Raw genomic sequence first — 15,975 nt, 5'->3', positions numbered from 1 at the left:
TTCTCCTGCCTCAGCATCCCGAGTAGCTGGGACTACAGGCGCCGCCACCACGCCCGGCTAATTTTTTGTATTTTTAGTAGAAACGAGGTTTTACCGTGTTAGCTAGGATGGTCTTGATCTCCTGACCTCGAGATCCGCCCGCCTCAGCCTCCCACAGTGCTGGCGTGAGCCACCACGCTGGCCAGTTATTTTTGTTTTAAAAAATCATTTTAGTTCCTGAATTGCCTCCCTCTCCTCTGGGCTAGCTTTTCTGGCTGCCTCCCATGTTGCAGACCCTGGCTGTGTGGTGATCGTGTTTGCCGGTTACAGTTATTTCTGGCTGCCTCCCATGTTGCAGACCTTGGCTGTGTGGTGATGGTGTTTGCCGGTTACAGTTATTTCTGGCTGCCTCCCATGTTGCAGACCCTGGCTGTGTGGTGATCGTGTTTGCCGGTTACAGTTATTTCTGGCTGCCTCCCATGTTGCAGACCCTGGGTGTGTGGTGATGGTGTTTGCCGGTTACAGTTAAGTTGGGGGAGCCACACCCTGGAAGCTCTGTCTCTTGCTTTTGTTTGTTTAGAGAAGAATCCTTTGATGTTTTGCCTGGAGACCATGTTTCTGGAGGGGTTGGGCTGAGGTGGTGTCATCCACACACAGACTTTCTGGCCTATTCCATCTTCTCTGGGGCTGGCCTTCCTGCTTCCTCTGGCCCCTAGGGGTTTTGTTTTGTTTTGTTTTGTTCTTTTGAGAGGAGTCTCGCTCTGTTGCCAGGCTGGAGTGCAATGGCACGATCTCAGCTCACTGCAACCTCTGACTCCAGGGTTCAAGCGATTCTCCTGCCTCAGTTTCCTGAGTAGCTGGGATTACAGGCGCACGTCGTCATGCACAGCTAATTTTTGTATTGTTAGTAGAGACAGGGTTTCACCATGTTGGCCAGGATGGTCTCAGTCCCTTGACCTTGTGATCCGCCTGCCTGGGCCTCCCAAAGTGCTGGGATTACAGGTGTGAGCCACCGCACCCGGCCCCCTAGGGTTTGTTTTTTTAACTTACTTTCGTGAATAGATTATACATAGCTCGAAAATTAACAACAAAAAGATACATTCAGTAAAAGGTCTTTCATCTGCCCAGTACCACTGATAGTGGTTTATCCTTAATGGGTTTCTTTATGCATTGTAAGCTAGTACAAGATGATTTTTCTTTCTTTTTTACACGAAAGTAGTATACTATATACAACAGTGGTGCTTGAATCAATCTCAGTATGATTTTACACTACTAAGTTTTTGAGCCCCCAAAGAGCTTTTAAAATGTGAATCAGCTGGGCGTGGTGGCTCACACCTGTAATCCCAGCACTTTGGGAGACCAATGCGGGCAGATCACGAGGTCTGGAGATTGAGACCATCCTGGCTAACATGGTGAAACCCCATCTCTACTAAAAATACAAAAAATTAGCCAGGCATAGTGGTGGGCGCCTGTAGTCCCAGCTACTCGGGAGGCTGAGGCAGGAGAATGGCGGGAACCCGGGAGGCGGAACTTGCAATGAGCCGAGATTACACCACTGCACTCCAGCCTGGGCGACAGAGCGAGACTCCGTCTCAAAAAAAAAAAAAAAATTGATTTATATCAATATTATATTAGAAAATAAAATTGAGATTTACAAAGTAATAAACCCATTGTATAGTGATATTTATTTTTATTTAATTTTTTTGTGTGTGTGTGAGAAAGAGTCTCTATCTGTCACCCAGGGTGAAGTGCAGTGGTGTGATCTTGGCTTACTGTATCCTCTGCCCCCCAGGTTCAAGCAATTCTCCTGCCTCAGCCTCCTGAGTAGCGGGGATTACAAGCACCTGCCACCACGCCTGGCTAATTTTGTATTTTTTTTTATTAGAGACAGGGATTCATCATGTTGGCCAGGCTGGTCTCAAACTTCTGACCTCAGGTGATCTGCCCGCCTTGGTCTCCCAAAGTGCTGGGATTATAGGTGTGAGCCACCCAGAGTGACTTTTTTTTTGAGGCAGTTTCACTCTTGTTGCCCAGGCTGGAGTGCAATGGCGTGATCTGGGCTCACTGCAACCTCCACCTCCCAGGCTCAAGCGATTCTCCTGCCTCAGCCTCCCGAGTAGCTGGGATTACAGGCACCTGCCCCCATGCCCGGCTAATTTTTTTTTGTATGTTTAGAAGAGATGGCATTTCATCATGTTGGCCAGGCTGGTCTTGAACTCCTGACCTCAGGTGATCTGCCCGCCTCGGCCTCCCAAATCACTGGGATCACAGGCGTGAGCCACTGCACCCGGCCTATAGCGACATTTTAAAAGAACGTAGAAAACTTATTCTTCAAAACAGAATCAGTGAAGCATGACATTGTTTTCACATCACAATTTTCTTTAGTGCCATGCTTAGTAGAAGACAGCTGGATTTTCATCTTTGCATTCCAACTGTCGTGACGCTTTTTGGTTGGGATATATGAAGGATGTACATCCTTATACTGTTGTGTAGTTGGAAAGGGAGCACCTAGCGGACCCCGTAAAAGGATCCTGGGCAGTCTCAGGGTCCTTGGGTCAGACCTTAAAAACTTCTCTGTATGTTGTTCTCTGCCTTAATTGTTCACTTAACATACCTGATATTTCCATATCAGCACTTAAAGAACCTGTTTATTCGTTTTATTTGTCCCATAATTTATCCAATACCATTTTGACTTTTTCTATAGCTAACAATGCTAGGATGTACCAGTTACTCCTGGTTGGGGGCTCCTCAGTGTGGTGTGGAACTAGTCGGTGACTAAAGGTTCCTGCAGTGCAGCTCACAGCTCACCTCCAGGATCACCAGGACGTAGAAGCGGAAGTCAGCGCTGTACACACAAGGTTAACACGAGGTCAGCTGCTGTAGTAAGCCACCCCAAATCAGCAGCTGAATGCAGAAAAAGCTCTATTTCTTGTCTCGTCTTTTTCTTTTTTTGAGACAGCGTTTCTCTCTTGTTGCCCAGGCTGGAGTGCAATGGTGGGATCTCGGCTCACCGCAACCTCCACCTCACAGGTTCAAGTGATTCTCCTGCCTCAGCCTCGTGAGTAGCTGGGATTACAGGCATGCACCACCACGCCCAATACAAGCTAACTTTGTATTTTAAGTTGAGACAGGATTTCACCATGTTGGTCAGGCTGGTCTTAAACTCCCAACCTCAGGTGATCCGCCCGCCTCGGCCTCCTAAAGTGCTGGGATTACAGGCTTGAGCCACCGCACCTGACCGAAAAGCTCTATTTCTTGTTCAAGTCGCAGTCCATTGTGGGTTCAAAAGGGATGAGAGTCCTCTGCTCCAGGCTGTTGTTCAGGTACCAAAGCTGCTTTTCTCTCTTTGCCTTGGAATCCGCTGTGGGAACTTACACAACCTGCTGGAAGAAAAGGCAGTGAAGGCGGGACGCGGTGGCTCACGCCTGTAATCCCAGAACTTTGGGAGGCTGAGGCGGGTGGATCATGAGGTCAGGAGATTGAGACCATCCTGGCTAACACAGTGAAACCCCGTCTCTACTAAAAATGCAAAAAATTAGCCTGGTGTGGTGACAGACACCTGTAGTCCCAGCTACTCGGGAGGCTGAGGCGGGAGAATAGCATGAACCCGGGAGGCAGAGCTGGCAGTGAGCCGAGATAGCACCACTGCACTCCAGCCTGGGCAACAGAGCGAGAGTCTGTCTCAAAAAAAAAAAAAAAAAAAGACAGTGAAGACACACCATCCTCAGCTCTGGAGTGGCGCTCCCCTTCCAGTGGTGAGAGCTAATCATGTGGCCTGGGCTCAGTGCTTGAAGTCTGGGAGGTGTTGTCTGAGCTCAGGAAGAAATGGCCCTCACCTCAGCTGCTGATAAACGCAACAGGCCATAGTTAATGACAGATCATGATTGTCAAGTATCGTCAATGCTCGGTGGAAGCTGGGTTTATACTAACTTTCCTTTGCAGAGTTTTTACTGATTCATAAAGCCAGTGGTTGCATATTACAAGCAGATCGTTAGTTCACACAACACAAATGTCATTTGGTCACGGATATTTTTGTTGCTGTTCGATCGTTTCTTTCCCTACTTATCAACTGGTGTGGATGGACCTAGAGAAGATGTTCACCCTTTCCAGCAAGGAATATAGTTCCTTCATCCGTTTGTCCTTTATTAAATTAAAGTCATGCTGAGGACGACGCGTTATTGCCCTTGGTTGTCCTGCTGCCCCTTCCTGTGAGCAGCCTGTAAGTTCCTGCCCGATGCCGAGTGCCTGTCCGTGTCATCTTGCCCACCAGAGGAACAGAGTCCAAGCCTCACGGGTGGTGTGCCGTGCCTGGGGGAAGGGGGCGTGAGTGTGTCATGTTTGAGCAGGTGCTTTAGGAAGCAGAGGGGGCTTCTGCAGCCTTCTCATCCTTTTCCCCACTGCAGGAGCTGCTCCCTCCCCTGTGGTCCCAGATAGGACTCATGCGGCAGAGCCTTCACAGCTGCTCCTCGGGCTCCGTGTCACGGAAGGCAGGGGGAGCATTGTTTGCCGTACAGCAAAGCTGACCGGGATGAGCTGCCACCGGGTGCTGTGCCAGGTGAGGGGGCACAGCAGTCAGCGAGACCATACTTGGAGAGGGGGCAGTGGGAGCACTGCCCAGGCCTCACCAGAGTGACGGGTCCGGATAACAGCCCACTATGTGGGGTCCAGCTTACACCACACCACGTGGGGTCCAGATTACACCCCACCATGTGGGGGTCCAGATTACACCCCACTATGTGAGGTCCAGATTACACCACACCACATGAGTGACGGGTCCGGATTACACCCCACTATGTGGGGTCCAGATTACACCACGTGGGGCCCCAGATTCAGAGCTTGCCCTTCTGAGCCTTTTCATCTCTGTGAATGACGGGAGGGGAGGGATGACGCCAAGCCCACAGGGCTGGTAGAGGACTAAGTGGCCTGAGTGTGTGGGAAGGCCGAGCGCGGTGCTGGGCACACTTGAGTCCTCTGTAGGTTTGACCCTTCCTCTGCTCCTTTTTTCCTGAGCTTCTCTTCTGTTATTTGTAAAACTGGGTGACAGTTGGTGTCTCCATAGCCCTCGAAGATGAGACCATTCCCTTCTTGTTCTCATGGCCAAGGAAGGCCCTGCCACGCCTGAGCTTTGCAGGTGGGAAAGGCTTCCTCTGCCCCTCCAGGGAGTGTAAACATGGAGTCTTGGCATTTCTGTATTCCCAGGACGCTTTATTGGTCTTTGCATAATGCCCCACTTTTACGCTTCTTGCAGAACTTTCTCCCTTCAACCACTAACCTAAGCTGGTGGATGCGGGGGTAACGAGGCACGGTGGCAGTGATGTCTGGCCTGAGCCATCACTGGGCATCTACCAGCTGTGTGCTGTGGGGGGCAGCTCACCTCTGCGTTTCCCCTTTTGTTTACGACAGGTGCAGTAGGAGCACACCCTGAAAGACTGTGATGGGCATTCGCTGAGTCAGCACAGACGGGAGGCACGGAGAGTGGTGCTGGGAACCTTTGTAACTACTGACAATACGTGTTTCTCATGATGCAGGCTTACAGATGAGGCGACAGACGTGGTGTGCCAGCCCTGAGGCACCTGGACAGGTCTGAGGTCCTGCTTGGCTTGGTGGTTGGCTCTGGGACCTGTGGGACCCCAGCAGGCAGGGAGCAGGCAGTGTGGGCTGGGCTGGGGCAGAGGCTACCCTGGCACCTTGCTCTCATTTTATCTGGTATTGGGGGCACAAGTTGGCCACCTTGCCAAGGTCTTGGGAATCCTGAGGACTAAACTCCAGTGGCCAGGAGCAGGTTAGAAATGCATTTTCCTGGGACTTAAAGCCACAACGTCCTGAGGGAGTCTGGGGTGGCCCGAGTCTGCATTTCCGCCTGCCCTCAGGTGATTCTGTAAAGCCTTGACTCCCCTGGTCCTGGCCTCCAAGCCCCGCCCTTTCTGAGACCTCTGCCTTCCTCTCTCCTCTCCCTCCCTGCTCACCTAACTGACCTCCGCTGAGCTGCTGGACAGGTGTCCCCTCCTCTAGGAGGCCTCCTAGCCTTCCCTCCAGCTCAGCACAATGCTGAGAGAAGCGACACTGGACAGTATGGCCTCCTCCCCTCCTGTGGTGCGACTGAGCCCAGGGACAGTCACTGGCCAGTGGGAGGAAGGAAGGGGCCCAGCACTGGCTTTGCATGGCTCTCTGGGCATGCCCCTGCCTGGGAACTGGGAAATAGGTCAGAGGCAACTCCTCCTGGGCCCCAGGGGAGCTGGCAGCTCCACCAGACCCTCCACTGCTGTGTCATCAGAATGGCAGTTCTCAAACAGGGTCATCTCCAAAGGGCAGTGAGCTAGGTGCTCCTGTGCAGCACCCCAGGCAGGCCCTGCCCCGTTCTTTCACTAACCTGTCAGAGGCCAGGTGAGCAGCTTGTGTGTTCCTGGCTCAGTGCCTGGGCAGGTGTGCCGGGCAGGGCCCATTCTCAGGAGCTGTCTTGCCTGCCTGGTGCAGACAAACCCAGGCTGTGACCTGCTCAACAGATGTGCAGCAGGGACCCTTAGGGAGGTCTCTGGGGCTGCACTGATCTCAAAAGGTTATCACTTCTGTGGGCACGGACGTGGATAGTGTGGGAACATGGCCTTTCCAGCCTCGGTGGCCTCCTCTATAAGGAAGGTATAGTAATATACAGTACCACCTGGTAGGCACCCAGTAGGAGCGCAGACATCCCTTCATTCCCTTCTCAGACCCATGGCTTGGTCCCGGACCAGCAGCACAGCAGCCTCCGGGAACCTCTTGGAAATGCAGATTCTCCAGCAATTCCGAGTTTTCCAGCAGTTTCCCGAGTCAGGGACAGCACTCAGGGTGATGCCACTGCAGGTTCAAGTTTGAGGACCACTGGTCTAGAATGGACTTGCTCTCTCCCCTTCCTCCTTCCTCTCTCCCACTTCCTGCACTCCTGCTGGCTGGCACTTCCTCCATGCAGCTGCTGGTTTCTGAGGGCCGCCACCAGGTGTCAGGGCAGCCCCAGGAATGTTCCGGCTGTCCCACCTTCCCTGCCAGCCTGGCCTCTGCTGCCTCAGGAGGTGTCCTGAGAAGGGAAGTGGCTTCCCGAGCTTCTCACAGGATGAATGTTTCCCTGTGCTTTTCTAACTGCTCAGGGTGAGTCATCTGGGCCTGAAGGCGGTGAAGGTGGCAGATATGTCAGCATCCTGTGTGGTGGGGACAAGGACAACCCCACAGCACCTAGTGGTATGTTATGAGATTTAGGGGGCACACCCAACTCCTCCTCTACTACTCCCCTAAGTCCTAAGTCCTCACTATCTTATTCTGCCCTAGGAGGCTTCTCCAACCACCCTGCTCTGTGCCCCATTGTGACTCTGGCCAGGGCCTCAGACCCTCCACCCAGTCCAGTCCTCGCAGTGGGCCTCCCAGGCCTGTCCTGCTGTGCCAATGCTGAGGCCGACTTTGGGCTACTGGTCCAGGCCCTGCCCAGTCCTGTGACTACACGTCCCTAACCGCCACCACAGGCTTGGTGGGCCACAAACCTCCTCCTGAACACAGCCCATAGCCCATGGCTTTGCCCACGGTCCCCTCCCAGCTTGCCCGCTCCAGCTCCCCTGAGTTCAAAGCCAGCCCACACCTTCCCATGCGCTGGACACCCTCCCCGGCGCTGGTGCAGGAGGCTGAGTAGGGCAGGCAAGGTCTCCGCCTGCAGCCACACCAACCCAGCGGCTACCCTCCCAGCAGGGCTGGGCAGAGCATCGGGAGGACTGCCCGGGTCCGGAAGGGCATATGCTGGATTCCAGGCGAGGAGCTGCTGTGCTAGGCCCCCAGGCGTGCTCAGGTGGGAGTAGCTATGGGCCATGGGCTGCGGGGGCAGCTAACAATACCATTAAAAATGGGCAAAGGACAGAAATAGAGACATACAAATGGCTAAGATGTATATGAGAAAATGTTCAACATCATTGATCAGGGAAATGCAAATCAAAACCACAGCGAGATATTATCTCACCTCACTTAGAATGGGTATTATTAATAAAACAAAAAATAACAGATGCTGATGAGAATGCAGAGAAATGGAAACTCTGCTACACTGTCAGTAGGAATGCAAATCAGTACAAGCATGATGGAAACAAGTATAGAGAATTCTAAAAACACCGAGAGCTATTGTATGGTCCAGCAATCTCACTGGGCGGGGGGTGGGGGTGTGTGGGGGAGGGATATTCTTCCAAAGGAAAAAGTTCAGTGTAACAAAGGGTAACTTGCATGCTTGTGTTTATCACAGCATTATTCACAATAGCAAAGATACTGAGTCAATGCAAGTATTCAACTGATGAATGGGTAAGTAAGATGTACTAAATATACACAGTAGAATACTATTTGGCATAACAAATAATGAAATCATGTCATTTTCAGAAATAAGGGTAGATCTGGAAGTCATTGAGTAAAATAAGCCAGGCACAGAAGGACAAATACCGCAGGTTCTCACTCACATGTAGGAGCCAAAAAAAGCTTGATCTCATGGACCCAGAGAATGCGATGTTAGTACCAGAGGCCGGGAAGACGGGGTGTGGAAGGGAGAATGAAGAGAAGTTGGCTATTGGGTACAGACCTGCAGTTAGAAGAAATAAGCTGTAATGTTTGACAGCAGACTATGGTGACTAAATAACAATATTATGTGTAAATATTCGAAGTAACCAGAATACACATTTTATGCATGTAACAAGCATTTGTATTAAGGAAGGAGACCACTACTACTCCTGCTGCCCTCCTCCCCTCACCTTGCCTAGTTCAAAGACAGGAGAAAAGAGAGAGAGAAACAAAAGTAAGATAAATAGCCAGACAACCTTGGCACCACCACCCAGTCCTAGGAGTTAAACAAAGTAATAATAATAACATCAACCCCTGGCCTAAACTACTTGTGTTATCTGTAAATTCCAGACACTGTATGAAAAAAGCATTGTAAAACTTTTTGTTCTGTTAGCTGATGCATGTAGCCCCCAGTCACATTTCCCATGCTTGCTCGATTTATCACGACCCTTTCACGTGGACCCCTTAGAGTTGTAAGCCCTAAAAAGGGCTAGGAATTTCTTTTTTGGGGAGCTCGGCTCTTAAGACGCGAGTCTGCCGATGCTCCTGGCCGAATAAAAAACCTCTTCCTTCTTTAATCCGGTGTCTGAGGAATTTTGTCTGCGGCTCGTCCTGCTACAGTATGTACCCTACAAAGAGGTAAAATATTATGCGTCAATAAGATGGAGAGGTTATGCCCCAGCCTCGAGAGAGGGGCTCCTTGGATCCGCACAGCACATCCTGCCCACCTGCATCCTCTGCCCCACTGTGCTGGTCATATCTGGGCCTTCATGCTCCGGTCCCCAAGGCAGGTGGTGCTGACTCAGGTAACCACACTGTGGATCTGGCTGTTGGTGGCCCAGAGGGTGGGTGCTAGAAGCTTCCTGCTCTTCTTGTTCCACTGGGACCAGGTGGAGCCAGGCAGTGACAGGGTACCACCCTCTTGACCAGATCCTGGAACACAGGAGTGTCACCTGGCCCCTCCTCATCCCAACTTAGTGCCCAAAGTACCCCTGGGCCCGGCATGGCTGGGCTGGAACTCGGGAATGCAGCTCAAGCCTTGTGGCATCTCTGGGTTCTCTGTCCACTGAGGGTGCCCTGGGACCCAAAGCTGCCCGGAAGAGATTGGCTTATCCTCATGCCTGGCACCCCAGACTGTCCTTCCTGGTCCATCGCCCTGGTCACATTCCCCAGGGCAGCTTAGGGCTTTGTTTAGGGATTTACCATAGTCAGGTGCCTAATAAGTGCTGAGACCTGCAAGGCCATGTGGGCAGATGGGAGGTGCTCTTTGGTGAGCACCCCCAGCAGCCAGCAGGGCAGTCCCCCACCCAGGCGTCTCGTGCTCCGCTTGTTTGACTGTTACAGCACTTCATGTCAGGGACAGCACCTCCCGTCCCTCCTGTCAGGAAGGACACAGACAGCAGGTGCCTGGGGGCAAGGCATTTGCCAGGTAACTCAGGCTGCGAGTGCTGGAGCCGGGATTTGAACCCGGATCATGGCACTCTGTATGGGGCAATGGAAGATATGGGGATGTCTATGCAGGAAGGAAGGGCAGCCCGGTCCCACTGAGCCCAACTGGAGGAAACTGCTCAGCCTGCAGCTGCGGGGAGAGACCAGGAGGTCAGGCTTCCCCTTGCTTCCTGGTTCGGGATCACAGAGGGACAAGGAAATTTAGTGTGTGTGTCTTTTTTCTTTTTGTTTCATTCAAAATTTAGTTTATTATCAAGCAAGAGGAGCTTATGCAGCAGGAGGGTTGAGGTGCCACTGCCCTGGTCCAGCTCAGACGCCAGCACCAGGGAGGCGGGAACAGTGTCGTGTTCCCAGGATCTGCACAGGGGGGTGACTTTCTGCATCTCCCCATCCGTGGGAGGTGCTCCTCCAAGCCTCCTCTTGCCAGCCTGGACACAGCAGCCTGCACCTTGACCCTATTGCATGCCAGTGGAGCAGAGCCCCCCAGGCCAGAAGCCCCACAGCTGTTGGCTCTGGCTTGGACACCAGGCAGGGGGCACCGGGGCAGGAGGTGGCCGCGATCCTGTGACCGCAAGTGCCCCCTCGCTGATGGCCTCGTGTTCTGTGTGCCGACCAAAGAGGAGCAAGTGTGGAAGGCACCTCAGGCAGGCACTGGGCTCGGTGGGCGTCTTGTGCTCCGCGATTTTGAGGCCATTTGCAGCCAGCTCCCTCAGCCCGAGTTCCGAGCTGCAGCCGCTGCCACGCACAACAGCACCGCCAGGAGTGTCTTGGGGGCTTTCTTCATAGGAGGCTGTCAGCATCCTCAGGTTCCAGGCGCTCAGGCCCAGTCCTGCTTCAAGAGGCTTTTTTCCCCCACCAGAGGCTTCTCAATGGCCTGAAAGCTCCGCTGACTCCGGCGAAGTTTGCTGGGAACACAAGGCTGTCAGTGACATTCGTGGCGCCAAGACTTAACCATGCGGGTTGCACGGATCCGCCACTGTCTGTGCCACGTGCACTGGCGCCACCTGAGATGCACGCGCACGCCGCACGCGCACGCCGCACGCGCACGCCGCACGCGCACGCCGCACGCGCACGCCGCACGCGCACGCCGCACGCGCACGCCGCACGCGCACGCCGCACGCGCGAAACGGTTTGGCTGGCCTGTAACGGTTTGGCTGGCCTGTAACGGCTTGCACGCGCACGCCACACGCGCTTAACAGCTTGGCTGGTTTGTAACGGCTTGCACACGCACGCCGCACGCACGTAACTGGCTGACCTGTAGCGGTTTGCACGCGCACGCCATACGCCTAACGGCTTGGCTGGTTTGTAACGGCTTGTACACGCACGCCACACGCGCGTAACTGGTAACTGGCTGGCCTGTAACGGCTTGCACGCGCACGGCACACGCGCGTAGCGGCTTGGCTTGGCTTTGCGTTCTTTGCTTGGCTTGGCGTCGGTCGCTTGGCCTTCTGTTCCTCCTGGGACCTCCTTGGATTGACGTTTTCTCCTTTGGGTTGACCTTTCCTCTCTAGTTCCTTTGCTGGGCTTGACCTTTTCTCTGCTGGGTTTGGCATTCCCTTGGGTGGGCTGGGTGTTTTATTGGGGGGGGTGGCCCTTCCTGGGGTGGGCGTGGGTTTTCCCTGGGTGGGGTGGGCTGGGCTCCCCTGCTGGGGTTGGCAGGTTTTGGCTGGGATTGATCTTTCTCTTCAAACAGATCGGAAACCCGGAGTTACCTGCTAGTTGGTGAAACTGGTTGGTAGACGGGATCTGCTGTTAAAAGCAGATGGTGGCTGAAGTCGGTTCCATGCCGGTTGCGTCCTCTGTGAAGAAGCCATTTGGTTTCAGGAGGAAGATGGGCAAGTGGGGCTGCCACTGCCTCCCCTGCTGCAGGGGGAGCGGAAAGAGCAACCTGGGCGCTTCTGCAGACCAGGACGACTCCGCTAGGAAGACACGCAGGAGCAAGATGGCCAAGTGGTGCTGCCACTGCCTCCCCTGCTGCAGGGGGAGCAGGAAGAGCAACGTGGGCGCTTCTGGAGACCAGGATGACTCTGCTATGAAGACACTCAGGAGCAAGATGGCCAAGTGGTGCTGCCACTGCCTCCCCTGCCGCAGGGGGAGCGGCAAGAGCAACCTGGGCGCTTCTGGAGACCAGGATGACTCCGCTGTGAAGACAGTCAGGAGCAGCAAGAGCAACGTAGGCGCTTGGGAAGAATACGACGATAGCGCCTTCGTGGAGCCGAGGTACCACGTCCGTCGAGAAGATCTGGACAAGCTCCACAGAGCTGCCTGGTGGGGTAAAGTCCCCAGAAAGGATCTCATCGTCATGCTCAGGGACACTGACGTGAACAAGACGGACAAGCAAAAGAGGTAACCGGGCCTGGGCTGGGAGGAGGAGGGACGTGGGGGGATGATGGGGACATACCCTCCTGGTGGGGGAGGAGGGGGACCTGGCTTTCTTGTCTCCGCAGGCCCCATACCACCCTGGGTGTGGAAACCTCAGCGAGGTCAGAGGTCAGGGCACAGGTCCCTTCGTGAGCCGCAACACAAAACAAAACTTGAGCTGATTTCCAATCCAATTATAATTTCCCTCACAGAACACTAATAAATGGTTTTAAAGTGATTTAACTCGAAAAATTAAGTTGATGCAGCGGATTATTTTTAATGTACACATTTTAAAGCAATGTTCTATGTATTATAGAAAAGTGTATATTGAGAACTAAGAACGAAGCCCCATAACATATCAACTTCAAGGCTAAATATTCTTCAAATAAAATCCAGTATGGATTTTTTATCGATGTACCCTATGTAAATATGTTCTTTACTGAGGAACCTTAGAAGGAAACTGAAATGGCAAGAAGGTTTGTGTGCTTGAAAAGGAAGATTGAATTTTCTGAAGATGTGAGCTTTTTCTGTTTATCACTTTTACCTAAGCCAAATAAAAATAGGAAAGTTTTAGAGTTTTTACACATGCTGTCTTTTATTATTGTGATAAATTATTTTTTTTTGTAACAGAATGGAAAAAGACTTGCTTTTCCAGATATCAAAATGTGCATGTGCTATTTCCACAAATTGTTTACTAACAGCCGAAAAGATCAATGAGTAGAACAGAATAGGAAATCCAGAAATACCCAAATATATGTAAGAATTTAGCACTTGATAATGGTGATATTTTGTATTATTTTAAAAAGGTGGATTGTTCATAATTCATTTTTGGAGAAAACCAGCTAGATTTTTATGTCACAAAAATAAGAGTATAGATTAAAAATTTTAAATATACAAAAGGAGAAACATACCAGAAGAAAACACAAATGCCTATTTATATATGCAGATATATATATATTTTTTTTTTTTGACAGAGTCTCACTCTGTTGGCCAGGCTGGAGTGTAGTGGTGTGATCTTGGCTCACTGCAATCTCTGCCTGTTAGGTTCAAGCAATTCTCTGCTTCAGCCTACTAAGTAGCTGGGATTAAAGGCGCCTGCCACCATGCCTGGCTAATTTTTTTTTTTATTTTTAGTAGAGATGGGGTTTCACCATCTTGGCCAGGCTGGTCTTGAATTTCTGTCCTTGTGATCCATGCACCTTGGCCTCCCAAAGTGCTGGGATTACAGGCGTGAGTCACTGTGCCTGGCCTATATATGCAGATGTAATAATAAAATAAGCATTCTAAAATTGGGCATAGTACTTTTTAGCGTATCTACCAGTGACCTACGTACGTAGGAAAACAGTGTTCCTGGTAGGAGAAGGAATTTAAGTTAGAGGAATGAAATACTGTTTTCTACTTAAGTTAGAAGAGAAGTGAAAGGCAGGGTGCAGTGGTTCACGCCTGTTATCCCAGCACTTTAGGAGGCTGAGGCAGGCGGATCACAAAGTCAGGAGTTTGAGACCAGCTTGGCCGGTGTGGTGAAACCCCATCTCTACTAAAAATACAGAAAATTAGCTGGGCATGGTGGCATGCACCTGTAATCCCAGCTACTCAGGAGGCTGAGGCAAGAGAATTGCTTGAACCAAGGAGGTGGAGGTTGCAGTGAGTCGAGATCACGCCACTATACTCCAGCCTGGGCGATGGAGTGAGAGTCCATCTCAAAAAAAAAAAAAAAAAAAGGAATGAAATACTGTTTTTTATTCACAAAGTTTGTGAGGATGAAGAACAGTGGTACATATATAGTTGTTCAAAGTTTAAGTTGCTGCAGCTTTTCAAACACACACTTTAGTGGTAAGAACCACATTTTTTAAATGTATATGCTTTTTACTGATCAATTCCATTATACTGAATTATCTTTACGAAACAGATACATCTGTTTTTCTTAGTATTGCTTAAAACAGCAGTGTATTTAGAAGAATTCATAGATTTTATGAACAAATTTCGGTGCATCCATAGGATGGAATAATAAGTAACTATTGAGGGCGTCAGTAGATACAGAGATATGTTGACATGCAAAGATGTACTTTGCTATATCAAGTGAGAAAAAAATCAGTTTGTTACACATATACACAAATATAATCTGCTCTTGTGTTAGCTGAAAATATGTAGAAAATATAATCAAACTTATTTCTGGGGATTTGTAAGTGAATTTTTTTCCTTTCTCTTATCTGTGATTTCTGCAATGAACATCTGAAGTTTAGTTAAGATTCATTAGTAATGAAATAATCCTTGGGAAGAGAAGGAATATGCTGCTTGCATAGATACAACTAATTTCTCACATTCTATTATTTATTTTTATTTCTGTGGATGGCTGTCTTCTGTGAACTTTTATCCTCTTCAGAAGTAGAGAGATTCTGTTTACCTGTTCCTGTAGATTTTATTGTATATACATTTTATTATATAATTATCTTTTCATTATATATAGGTTAACATGTGTAAAAAGTGTGATTCATTTTAGTTGAGTTATGTACTTATGAAAATTAAAATAGCAAATATAAATGATTATTACTGTTGCAGATGTATTCTCCTACTCTACAGCAGTTTCCTTTAAAAATATTGAACTCCCAAGCTGCGTTTATCCATTCTTTCAGTCCATTTAGTCATCAGACATAAGCCAGACACCTATTATGTGGCAGGCGTATTCTACTATCTCTCAGGATCCTTCCATCTTTGAAAACTTCATGTTTACCTGCTGGGCATGAGCAAGCTGAGAGATTTAAAGTTGGAGCATTAGGACTTAATCTCAATTGAAGCTTTTCCTCCCTCCTTTCAAACAAAAACATTTCTGAAGGTAGAAAATAGTAAAAGATAACCTTTAATTGCCTTTTTGAACATTTATAAGTCTTGGATAAAGACTGTTTTAGTTGTTTTAAGAACTAAAATGTGGTAGATAAACAGCAGGGACTACTATGCAGCCATAAAAGAAAGAACGAGAGCATGTCCTTTGCAGGGACATGATGGTGTTGAAAGCCATTATTCTCAGCAAACTAACATAGGAAGAGAAAACCAAATACTGCGTGTTCTTACTTATAGGTGGGAGCTAAATGATAACACACAGATACCTAGAGGGAAGGAACACGCACTGGGGCCTATCGGAGGTGGAGGGTGGGAGGAGGGAAAGAAGCAGGAAATAGAGTGAACGGGTACTGGGCTTAACGCCTGGGTAATGAAATCATCTGTCCAACCAACCCCCTTGGCGCACGTTTACCTGTGTAACAAACCGGCACATCTGCACCTGTACCCCTGAATGTAAACGTTGAAAAAAGCTCCACAAATAGTTTCATAAATCCATTTTAAAAAGAGGAAATTTATAACAGTCTTAAATCCTAATAGGAAAGATTGGAAATATCTGATGTACATACATTGTATAAATCTAAGTATTGAAACAAATGAGCCCATGGTGTTTATTTGAATTTCCAGGTTTTCTTTGGCTTAAAGTTTTTTGAAAACCAAAGTAAGAATTAGTTTATTTTAGAAATTTGTTTTTGTTTTCACCTCAGCCCTCTTATTCCATAGTTTTTTTAAGAACTAAAATTTATCTAAATGCTGGTCATCTGACTGGAACTGCCCCAGGCCTGTTATAACATATTC

The 15,975-nt window shown here is 49.7% G+C and overlaps 2 protein-coding genes across 6 annotated transcripts in view; both read left to right on the top strand.

Annotated features, from left to right (window-relative positions):
- LOC106995911 (pleckstrin homology domain-containing family B member 2-like) overlaps positions 1–9,110 on the top strand; it is a 60,051-nt gene extending 50,941 nt beyond the window's left edge. For all 5 annotated transcript variants that reach the window (XM_077946285.1, XM_077946282.1, XM_077946283.1 and 2 more), the window contains 2 exons: positions 4,383–4,534; positions 5,383–9,110. In XM_077946285.1, the coding sequence (XP_077802411.1) occupies positions 4,383–4,534; positions 5,383–5,391 (161 nt within the window). In that variant the 3' untranslated portion in view covers positions 5,392–9,110. The remainder of the gene's footprint in view (positions 1–4,382; positions 4,535–5,382) is intronic.
- Positions 9,111–11,743: 2,633 nt separating this feature from the next.
- The window catches only part of LOC700393 (POTE ankyrin domain family member G), a gene marked incomplete at its 3' end in the record, with an annotated part of 29,454 nt that continues 25,222 nt past the window's right edge, over positions 11,744–15,975 (top strand). The window contains exons 1-2 of the mRNA XM_077947964.1: positions 11,744–12,095; positions 12,159–12,327. Coding sequence (XP_077804090.1) covers positions 11,744–12,095; positions 12,159–12,327 — 521 coding nt within the window. The remainder of the gene's footprint in view (positions 12,096–12,158; positions 12,328–15,975) is intronic.

This window comes from Macaca mulatta, chromosome 9, assembly GCF_049350105.2.
Source record: "Macaca mulatta isolate MMU2019108-1 chromosome 9, T2T-MMU8v2.0, whole genome shotgun sequence".
Taxonomy (NCBI): domain Eukaryota; kingdom Metazoa; phylum Chordata; class Mammalia; order Primates; family Cercopithecidae; genus Macaca; species Macaca mulatta.
This window is presented reverse-complemented; position numbering and strand designations above follow the sequence as displayed.